Source organism: Bos taurus, chromosome 13 (assembly GCF_002263795.3).
Source record: "Bos taurus isolate L1 Dominette 01449 registration number 42190680 breed Hereford chromosome 13, ARS-UCD2.0, whole genome shotgun sequence".
Classification (NCBI taxonomy): Eukaryota; Metazoa; Chordata; class Mammalia; order Artiodactyla; family Bovidae; genus Bos; species Bos taurus.
Window position 1 is genome coordinate 78031864 of NC_037340.1, and position 11058 is coordinate 78042921.

The window sequence follows — 11058 nt, forward strand, 5'->3', positions numbered from 1 at the left end:
CCCTCTATTTTTTATAAGATATCTTTGCACTTCAGGTCAAAGATGTGTGTACAAGACATTCACTGAAATTGCCCCCTTGTTTGTGGTAGCAAAAAATTATATTCTAATCTAAATGCCTATTACAAGTCCCCTTGTAAGATAAATTCTGTGATTATGGTATAATCCATACAATCAAAGAGTCTGCAGCCCTGCAAGGGGTTACGGGAGCTACATGTTAAGATATGGAACAACTTTCAAGACACGCAGTGTAGTTACTTAAGGGGTAAAAGCAAGTAGGCTAAAGTATAGGCTCCCATTGGTGTTATATAAAAAGGAGTGTACATATTAACATCCACAAATGTATATATCTCCTTGTCTCTATACAGACTATCTCTGGAAGGTCATACAAGATGCTGGTAAAAATAATTGCCTTTGCTGAGGGTAACGGATTCTCCAGGCCTCCACCAGGGGATCTTCCTGATGGAACCCGTGTCTCCTGCATTGGCAGAAGAGGATTTTTTTTTTCCTGTTAAAAACCACAAGCAGCACTTAGGAAGCCACAGCTGAAGGCAGGGCGTGGAAACCACAAGCCGACGAGGATGGGATTCGAACCCACGCGTGCAGAGCACAATGGATTAGCAGTCCATCGCCTTAACCACTCAGCCACCTCGTCCTGGCGCTGGGAGGTGTCCCCAAACTACTCTTCAAGGCAGCTGGACCAGTTTTCATCCCCATCCACAGTGTGCGCGTCCAGCCCCACATGACAGCCAGCAGAGGGCGCCGCAGGGCCGCGGCGCAGGGCGCGGGGTAGGTGGGGCGAGGGGGCAGAGCCGGTCCATTTCCGGGAGGACCTGACGCCGCAGCATCTAAAGTGTCGGCCGGGACCGCACCCCTGGGAGCTGACCTGCAGCCCCTGGGCCTCGCCTCGCCCAAAGCCCCCTCCCACGTCGCCGTCTCTGGGAGGGAGGGGTGTGTGGGCGAACCAGCAGGATAAAGCGCCCGGATAGTTCAATCGGAAGGGAAGGGACTGCCCAGATGGAGAAAGGTCCCGCCACCAGCACCTTACACCTCCTCCAGGGTGCGGGTGTCCGCCCGCAGCGAAAGGGAGAGCAGGAGGCCCAGGCAATGGCATTCGAGGACCAGCCACCTCCGGCCACTACCCATCCGGCATCGCAGGGAGACAGGACGCTCACCTTGTACAGATGAGGAAACTGAGGCTCAGAGAGGCTGAGTGACTTGCACAGGGTGACTAGGAGAAGGTCCAGCCAGTAATCATTCACCAAACACTTGTTAGAGCCCCTACTAAGTGCTTTGAAGAAAATTGAATGGGGTAAATAGAATTAAAGGGCTTCGCAGGTGACTCTGTGGTCAGGAATCCACCTGCCAGTGCAGGAGACATAGGTTCCATCCCTGGGTGGGGAAGATCCCCTGGAGGAGGAAATGGCAACCCACTCTACCTGGGAAATCCCATGGACAGAGAAGCCTGGCTGACTACTCCATGGGGTCGCAGAGAATCCGATATGACAGAGCATGCAGGCAATGGAAGAAAAAAGATACGTTGTAAGGCAGGATCCTACCTTGGCTAGGATCATCAGAGACGCTTCCCTTCAGGTGACTTCAAATATGTGTTAAATATATCATTCTTAGCAAGAGTGTCTAAATTGCCTATTGTACAATTTCAAGACTAATAATAACATCTTTCTGTGCTTAAAATAGAGCATTGTCTGGGATGGATTTGGAGACTGGGGTTGACATTCATATGTATAAAATATCTATGTATAAAATAGACAGCCAATAATGAGAACCAGGGGACTCTATTCAATGCTCTGTGGTGACCTCAGTGGGAAGGAAATCCAAGGAGGAGGGATATCTGTAAGTTTCTGGTTGATTTACTTTGCTGTTACATGGTAAAGCAACTCCAATTAAAAAAATGTTTTAACCCCCTCAAAAAAAAAAAAAAATCCCAAAACATTATCAAAACCTCTCTAGAAGCACCTCGGCCCCCAACTAACCACCCTCCAGAATTTTGCAGTAAATATTTTCTTGCTTTTCTTTATAGTTTTACCACCTCCTTATACATTCCTAGACAATAAAGGGTTTCATTTACCTGCTTTTGAACCTGTGTAAATCCAACTAACTGTATTTGAGTTGGTTCTTTTTGCTTAACACCATGTTTTTTAGATTTATCCCTGTTGTTGCATGGAGTTTTAGTTTGTTTTTTCTCACTGTATAGTATCCCATTATATATATGATTGTAATTTATTAATTACAGTTTATTAACCCTTTCTACTGTTGATAAACATTTGGGTTGTTTCCAGTTTGTTTGTTTCCATATTATGAACGAGGGTGCAAGAAATATTCTCATTTCTTCTGGGATTAAAGCTGGGCAGCAGTTCTCAACCTTGGCTGCTCACCTGAGGAGTTTTCAAAAATGCTACTACCAGAGGGTCCCACCCAGAGTAATTGAATCAGAACGGCTGCAAGGGTGGGGCCCAGGCTTTGGTGTTCCCTGGGGGGATCTGACGCCAGGGCTAAGAACCTCTGGGATGAAGCAGGCCAGAGAGTAGAATGCTAGGAGAGTCACCTGTTGTTCGCTGATGCTAAACTTTTCCAAAGTGGCTCATACCCATGACACTCTCGCCCGCATGGAACCAAAGTCCTCCTGCCCTCACATCCTCAACACTTGCTATGACCAAATTTTAACTTTTTATCTTTCTGATGGGCGTGAAATAGTATCTCATTGTGGTTTTAATTTGCATTTCTCTCCTTACTAATGAGGCTGAACAGTTGCGAAGTTCCTGCTGAAACAAAGACAGAAAGAGACTCTCTGGTAAAGATCCTGCGGAAGAGAGATTCTGGGGGGTCAGGGAAGATGAATGGCAGGTGCCAAGGGCTGGGATGTGGAGGAACAGAAAGAAGGCGGTGGATCATTGTGCAGGGGGAGGGGCAGAGCGGCTCAAGATCAGTGCAGCAGAGGTCAGGTCAGCAGGTGGAGGGCGGTGGTGAAGAATTCGGCTTCTGCTCTGAGTGAGATAGGGACACAGGAGGTTTGGAGCAAAGGGACACGGCGTTACTCCTCCCTCTGGATGTAGGTGGAAAATCACGATGGGAAGTGAACAGACAGGAGCCGTATTCTTTGTAGTGACTGTGCGTGGCCTGTCTCCCCCGCTTCCCCCCACCCTCCCCAGCTAGAACAGGGAAAGGATGATTGTTTTGCTCACAGCACTTAAGGATCCAGACAGTTGTCCCTGCTCTCATGCTAGGTGGTGAATGGAGGGTCTTAACGGGTTTTCACAGGTGGAAACGAGTTGGAGAGACCTGCGGATTTAGGCCTGTGCCCAATCCCCAGTCCAGGACAGGCATGGCCCTCACAGTTGGTGGGCTCAGAGAGCTGGGGGTGAAGTCTGTCCCTCCCCTGGGCCCAGCCCACAGCTAAATCAGTCAGTGACCCCCGGTGGAGCCTAGCCTCAGGTCCTTTAGACACAGTATCGATGACCCCAGATGAGTGAGGCAACTAACCTGAGCTCCGCCCTTCCCCACTTCTTTCTCCCACCTGCCCAGAGTAATCTTTCTCAACCAAACTCCAAACAGGTCCCTCCTCAGCTCTCCAGTGCCCCTGGGGCAAAGTCCAGACTCCTCCAGGCCCTGACCCCGCCGCCCTGCCCACCCCACCCCCATCCTGAGAGAGGCTCTCAATGGCTCAGACGGTTACTGCCTCTAACCTCAGGCCTTTCTCCTCGGCATTTTCACTTCCTCTGGGAAGTTGCCCCGACCCTTGGTCAAGTGACCCGCCTCTTGACTGTCACAGTGCCCTGTGGTCCCCACCCCCCCACTCATCGAAATACACTTCCCTTTGCATTGGAATTGCCTGTTGACTTCACCTGTCTCCTCCACTTGACTGGGCGAGCGACCCTTCAGCAGAGACCCCGAGTGTTTTGTTCAGAGTCGTATCCCCCCCAGCGCCGGGAGGGGTGCCTGGTCCGTTAGTGGGCACACAGTCAGTCTGTGCGTTTTTCTAGCTGATGCCCGTTTGCTTTGCAAAAAAAAAAAAAAAGGCCGTGGCATTGCACACTGTCAGCAGCCACGTGGAGGTATCCATTGCTTCTCTCCGCCTCCGAACTGTGTGCTGCCCCTGGTCAATCCCACGCTCTCTGCGAGGCACCCTACGAGCGAAGGCACCCCCCGCCCCGTTCCGACACCCGAGGCGGTGGCGGTCTCCGAAAGTCAGGTGCCCAGACCCGCGGCGCGCGGCGCCAGAGGGCGCCAGAGGCGGGAGAGCGTGCCGCGCCGAGCCGGCCCGGGCGCCCGAGTCCCGAAGAGGGGTCCCGCCTCGTCCAGGGGTTCCCAGCGCCCCGCCCCCGGCAGCCTGCCGCCGGGCGCCCATGCACGCGCCCGAGGCCCGGCGTCCGCGCGGCCCCGCCCAGCTCCCAGCGCCACGCGGCGCGAGCCCCGCCAGCCCCCAGCGCACCTGCTCGGGGCGGGGCCTCTGGCTAAGGCGCGTCTCGATTGGCGCGGAGGTGACAAAGGGGCGTGACCTGGACGGGCCACGCCCACCCGCGACTGGCGTACTTAAGGGAGTCGGCGGCCCGTCTCCACTCACAGCGCAGCTGCACGGCGTCGCGGGTGGAGGGTTTTGCGGTCCCGGCGTGACCCGGCGAGACGCCCCCCACCCCCAGCTGCTTTGGCCACCATGCCGCGCTCTTTCCTCGTCAGGAAGTCTGCGGGCTCCCGCCGGAGACCCAATTACAGTGAACTGCACGACTCTTCTCCAGGTGAGGGGGCCGGGTGACCGGACCCCTGGGGAGTTTGGGGGAGGCAGGCGAAGGCTGCATGAGGAGAGCACTTGGAGGAGCAGGGGGCTTGGGGACGAAGTCGAGGGGTCAGAGTCGAGTCAAAGAATACAGCCTGGGTGCGAATAATCTCGGGTCAGGTGGGTCCGGGAGATGTGGAGAGGGTTTTTGGAGGGCGGTGGTCTTGGGCTGAGGAAACTGAAACTTAACCAGCCGCAGAGAAGAGGGGCGCCCCTCCCAAAAGTGAGAAGAGGAGGCTTCTATCTGGACAGACGCCGGGCCGAGGGCTCTGAAAGAGTCCATAGGATTTGGGGGAGGGTGTGGGAGAAGAAATGTGTATGGAAGGGGGCCTGGGACAGGGGTGTGGTGCCTTGGCAGCTGAGGAGATGAGGGGCCAGGATGCTGGGGGTTGGCCTCAAGCTGGGTACTTGGGTACTTGGAGACCTGGAAATGACCCCCTTGAGTCGGAGCTAGGGAAGGGGGGTTCTTCCCGGAAGAGCTGGAGGTTGAAGCGGGAGAACCAGGTGACCTGGTGAAGAGGGGCTCAGACTGCACGCCGGTCCTAGTAGTGAACCTGGTATTCATCTGCTAAGCCCTGAGTGCTAGCCCCGTTCAGCCCCTGGCCCACATCAGGCTGATGTCTGCTGGCTGACTGAGCTCACGCCTGACCTTGCCTTCTTCTCTGTCCCCTGCTCAGAGCTCACTTTCCAGCAGCCCTACGACCAGGCCCACCTGCTGGCAGCCATCCCGCCGCCCGAGGTCCTCAATCCCACCGCCTCCTTGCCGACACTCATCTGGGACTCTCTCTTGGCGCCCCAAGCCCAGCCCATCAGCTGGGCTTCTCTCCTGCCCCAGGAGATCCCCAAGGCTGGCGAGCTGACCTCCCTGTCCGACGAGGACAGCGGGAAAGGCTCCCAGCCCCCTAGCCCACCCTCGCCGGCCCCTTCGTCCTTCTCGTCCACTTCAGCCTCCTCCTTGGAGGCTGAGGGCTATGCTGCCTTCCCAGGCTTGGGCCAGTTGCCCAAGCAGCTGACCGGGCTCTCCGTGGCCAAGGACCCCCAGTCTCGCAAGGCCTTCAACTGCAAATACTGCAACAAGGAGTACATCAGCCTGGGTGCCCTCAAGATGCACATCCGGAGCCACACTCTGCCCTGTGTCTGTAGCACCTGCGGGAAGGCCTTCTCCAGGCCCTGGCTGCTGCAGGGCCACGTCCGGACCCACACCGGTGAGTCCCTCCCCCCAGCCCCCATTCTCCCTGCCTTCCCTGCCAGCACTTCTAAGATGGGCTTTGCTGTCACTTTCAGATTGTGGGAACCGAGGCCCCCGCCATCTCCTGACACCTAGCTTGAGTTCGGGGGGCCTGGCTCTGAAGTTTGGCAGAAGTATGCTATCCTTCATCAGCTAAGCACTTGGGCTGAGTAGATAACTTTTACATGTCCCTCAGCAGGCTCAGTTCCTCTCAGCCAAATGGGTTGGAGCTGGATATGGGAAAGGTATAAACAACACCTTGCTGTTGGGGCCAGGTGTGAAGGGGCCCACCCTGCTCCACCCTCCCCTAGCCCACCCCCACCCCCACCCTAGCCAGACAGGATGTTGTCAGCCTGCCCACCTGCCTCCGCTCTGAATCCTGCTTTGGGATCCTCCCCAGACTTTGGGCTGGCGTTTCACCTCCTTTAGCCTCTGTGTCCTCATCTGTGAAATGAGCATAAAAACACCTTGTGAGGTTTTTGTGTCAGTTAAATGAGACACCTGGGACAGAAACTACTTGGGAAAATGCTTGAGACACGACCCGCAGGCACAAAAATCGTTGGTATTTGTTCTGCTCCCAAGCCGTGTTTCTTTGAGTACCGGATTTAACTCTCTCAGCCTCTCTGATTATAACTTAATCATACAGAGTGGGTTACTGCAGTATTGTAGAGGGGGCAGTCTAGGTTCAGTGGCTGCCTCATCACTTGATAATGACTTGTTATAGTATCATGATGGTTCTCAGACCTGCTTTCCCCACCCCCACTCACTGCTGAACAGATAAACTTAATCCCATCATGCAGGCCCAGGAACTCCTTTGCCAGCAGAAAACAATTAGGTCTTGGCATTTCAAAAACTGTAATGCTAAATGTGTAGAAACTTGTGAGAAAGAACCTGTCCTAGCCTTTAGCTTTACAGAAGTGCAGAAAAGGTATCCACTCCACCTTTTCAGAGCGTGAATGGGGGAGGCCTCTCTGCTTGGGGCTGCTCTTCAGAGAGAGGGTTCAAGGGTCATGACTGTTGGTTTTGGGGGTCAGGCTGGCCAGGTTGGAGTCTCAGTTCTGGCATTTCCTGGCCCAAGGGCTGACCTGTGAGCTGTGAGGGTCAGTGAGGTGGTGTGTGAAGCCTGGCATTTTGCAGGCATTATTGATGTCATTCCTCCTGGGTGGGAGGTGGGGGGCGGAGGCAGGCAACCTCCAGAGCTTGCAGCCCATGTCTGCAGTTTCTTCTTGGTGCACAAAAGCCCTGATTTTAACATGTAAAGGCCCAACTGCCTAGCCTGTGTCCTCGGTGGCTGCCCAGCGACGGGGTCTCTATTTGGGGGCAGTGGAAACCCTTCGATGCTCCCCTTAGCCCCCCAGCTTCTCTCCCTTCCCGTTCAGACATTATTTTCATGTAAAGGCATGGCCCAGACACACAAAGCCTGTTGAAATGCACCAGCGCCATCCTCCTCGCCTCCCATTGTGCGTCTTAATGGTGCGCCCGGGGGAGGCGGGGGCTGGGGGCTGGAGCAGGTGCGCGGGGCAGCGGTGCCCAGCACCTGTTCCGGGTCGCAGCTGCCGGCCCGCAGCGTGTCAGGCCCCTTTAATCCAGGGAGTATCGCATGTACACTGCCCCCCTCGGCGGCCTTTGTCCCCTCCGGCCTGGTGCCCATTTCACACTCCAGGAGCACCAGAGAGATGTGGCCGGGCCAGGGTGGGGGCTGGAGGCCTGCGGGGCCTCCTGCTTCTGCACACAGACCTCCACCCATCCCATCCCATCCCATCCCATCCAGCCGGCCTCTTTGTCCAGGTTCGTGTCTAATCACACGTAACATAAAAATAACGTTCGATGAGCGCCGGAGGCGGGGAGGCACGCGCTCTGGGCCTGTCTCGTCACCTGTGTCGTGGCAGTCAGTCCAGCAGCCGCCCTGAGCGGCCGTCCTGACCCCGTCTCAGCGGTGAGCAAACGGAGACGCAGAGAAGGCCGCCACTTGCCCAAGTCCCAGCTTTATAGGCCAGAGTCAGGGCTCCTGCGCCTCGCCCAAGGTGGGCGAGGAGAAGCGGGGAACCCAGGCACTTCATCCGCTTTTCCAGGTCTGCAGAGCCCAGGCCCTGAGTTTTCAGAGCAGGGTGTGAATGAGGAAGAACTTGTAGGACTCAGTCATCAGACCCTTCGGGCCTGCTATGCAGAGGCGCGCCAGTCATGGCAGAGCAGGTTACACGGGCGTCCCTTCCCCAGTCCTCTGGCCCCGGCCCCACGCTGCTGGTGGCCCGGTTCCTGGTGGCCCTGTCCCAGGAGACTGAGCCCGTGATTGCGGCTCCCCTGTGGGCTGCAGACACCTGGCTTCTGGACCCCACCCACCCATCACCGTGCAGTGCCTCCAGGCACCCACGAAGGCTGCTGGCATTCATTTATTTCCAGCACCGGGATTTAACTAGGGGGCCTTGGCCTAGGGACACAAGGGAATGGGAGGAGAGGAGAATGTGTTTCTGGGAAAAAAATATTCAGTATTAAAGAACAGTGCCTGGGTGGAGTTAGAGGCTTGATTAGTATTTATTTAATGAGTTACTCTTCTGGCTTTATTTGGGAAACACAGCCCCAAGGAAAAGCGAAACAGCATTTGCTGTAAGGTTTCTGGAATGTGAGTTATAGTCTCTTGATTGGGGCAGGAATTATGAAAAACTGGTGAATGGTGTTGTCTGGTGGTGACTGAGGAGTCAGGCTCTTCTGAGACCTTTTTTTTTTATTATTGAAAAAAGATTTGCTGTCCAAGCACTTAAAGCTCCTACTGTGTATCCAGCCCTGAGTGCAGGCTCTTCCCAATACAGCCTGGGCAGCCAGGTGGCAAGAGGGCCTCAGGTGGGATTCTTTTTTAAAAAGTCACAAGGTGAAAAGATTTCTGTAGCCTCTTGGGGGTTCTAGGCCTCGGGTTGGAAGCTTGGAATGGAGTCAGGGTGGGGAGGTTCCTGCCTTCGTGGGGCTCTCTGATGGGGGGACAGACACACTTGACACTTTCTTGAGTGTAACACTTTCTTGAGTGTGATCCCAGTGATGGGGAAGCAGTGAAAAGGAGTGACCGGGGGAGGGGAGGGGGGGGCTTTTAGGCTGACTTTAGGAAGGCAGTACAGGGGTGGTAATAAGAAACACCCATTTCAGCCTCCTTAACTAAGAGGCAGTCTCTGTAGTGGTTAAAACCAAGGGCGCTGGAGTCGGGCTGCTTGGTTCTTGCTGAGACCCTGCGTATTCCCTGTGCCTCAGTTTCTGCGTCCCTAAACTCAGGACGAAGGTGGGGTTCAATGAGATAGTGGGAAGTGCTTCTACCATCCCTGGCACAAAGCGGTCAGCAAACACGGCCGTCACTGCCGCGTCATTGTTCAGCACGTCTGCTGGCAGGGCAGGAAAAGTATTTGATTCAGTCTTCTCTCAATTACCAACCCCTGTGTGTGGGGGCTGAATGGCTCCATTTTACAGATGAGCAAACGGAGGCTCAGAGAAGCCCGCTGACTTAACTCAGGGCCACACGGTGGGAAGCGGCAGCGCTCCCTGCCAAATCCAGGCCTCTGGTTTCTCTGGGTCACGGGAGCCCTTCAAGGTTGGGGTGAGCTGGGTGGCAGAGGTTGGGGGTGGCTGGGGATGTCAGCAGACATCAGCTGTTCTCCCGAGTGACTGCGCCTCCACCAACCCCTCCTGTCGTCTCTCCCCAGGCGAGAAGCCCTTCTCCTGCCCCCACTGCAGCCGCGCCTTTGCTGACCGCTCCAACCTTCGGGCCCACCTCCAGACCCACTCGGATGTCAAGAAGTACCAGTGCAAGACATGCTCCAGAACCTTCTCCCGAATGTCCCTGCTCCACAAGCACCAAGAGTCGGGCTGCTCGGGGGGGCCACGCTGACTCGTGAGGCTCCTTCCACCTCTCTGGGCCTTCCCTGCAGCCCAGAGGGGCCTACCCCCGCTCCAGAAGGGAAGACCCTGCCTCCTGGGCACTGCCACAGAATCCCCTCGTGAGCTCCACCGTCGGGCTGGACCCTGGGGACTGTTTCCTGGTCTTCTGGATGCCTTGCCAGGCTCAGAGGGGCAGGGGCGCTTCCTGTTGGGGGGGGTGGCTTGCCGCAGGGACCCCTCCTGGCAGCCGCTGCTCCCAACGTCCGTGGAGCTGGCCTTTCTGCGCAGCTCTGTGACTCCAGAGCTGTTTGGGTTTTGGTTGCAGCTGCTCGGAGCTCGGGGACAAGAGCCGGCAGACTGAGAAGTTCCCGCCCCACTCAGGGGGCCCCAGCCTGCCCCCCAGGGACCCCCAGGCTGCCCCTCCAGGAGGAGTGCCTCACTATGCAAGCGGCCACCCCCAGGTGCCCCGCGGCGGTGCCCCCTGATGCGAGGACCGCGTCTGGACCCCAGGATGCCCCCCGGCCTGGGCAGCTATTTCAGCCTCCTGTGTGTCATGGTGGCACCTGTTTCACAGGCAATTTAACGATGTCTCCAAAGGGACTGTGAATAATTGCCTTCCCTTGTCAGGGGCCCGAGTGGGGCGCTCCGGCCCCACCACTGTGTCTCCCAGAACTATTTTCGGGGCCCAACAGGTGGGCCTGGGAGGAAGATGTTTACAATTTTTTAAAGGTACACTGGTATTTATATCGCAAGCGACATTTTGTACTAAGGAAACGTTTTGTATAGTTATATGTACGGTTTATTGATATTCAATAAAGTGGTTAATTTATATATAAAAAGTCTACCTGGTTTTATAAATTATATATAATTTATATATAAAAAGTCTACCTGGTTTTACCGCCGCAGGAGTGTTTTCAAGGGCCTTCGGGGAGGAAGGACGGGGCAGGGATGCAGGGAGCTCGAGTGCTCTGGACGCCCACAGTCTTGGCTTTGGCCCTCTGGGTTTGCCGGGGGACCTTGTTTGTGCAGGTGGGTTTTCCTCGGAGCGTGGACGTCCTGTCCGATGTGGAGGTCGGGAAACACCTGCGGGCCGGTGGGCGGTAGGGCTGTGCATGCAGGGTCCTTATCCTCTCTGTGGCCCTCTTGTTCTCAAGCCGACCAGGCTCACGGGGAAGGAAGCTGG

General features: G+C 55.8%; 1 protein-coding gene and 1 non-coding gene across 2 annotated transcripts; one reads left to right on the forward strand and one right to left on the reverse strand.

The window, feature by feature from the left end:
• Positions 1–570: 570 nt before the first annotated feature.
• Positions 571–652, reverse strand: TRNAS-GCU (transfer RNA serine (anticodon GCU)). The gene has a single exon. It is a non-coding gene; the product is annotated as a tRNA-Ser (tRNA).
• Positions 653–4581: 3929 nt separating this feature from the next.
• Positions 4582–10709, forward strand: SNAI1 (snail family transcriptional repressor 1). The gene is made up of 3 exons (NM_001112708.1): positions 4582–4751; positions 5467–5994; positions 9701–10709. The coding sequence occupies exons 1-3, from the start codon at positions 4670–4672 to the stop codon at positions 9883–9885; spliced, it is 795 nt and encodes a 264-aa protein (NP_001106179.1). The 5' UTR covers positions 4582–4669; the 3' UTR covers positions 9886–10709.
• The last annotated feature ends 349 nt before the right edge of the window (positions 10710–11058 follow it).

What these genes read in the sequence shown, in the direction of transcription:
- SNAI1 (NM_001112708.1), top strand. Translation starts at nt 4,670, where the DNA reads ATGCCGCGCTCTTTCCTCGTCAGGAAGTCTGCGGGCTCCCGCCGGAGA. An exon ending in ACTGCACGACTCTTCTCCAG is followed by an intron (nt 4,752 to 5,466) that starts GTGAGGGGGCCG and finishes TCCCCTGCTCAG; the next exon opens with AGCTCACTTTCCAGCAGCCC. An exon ending in CCACGTCCGGACCCACACCG is followed by an intron (nt 5,995 to 9,700) that starts GTGAGTCCCTCC and finishes GTCTCTCCCCAG; the next exon opens with GCGAGAAGCCCTTCTCCTGC.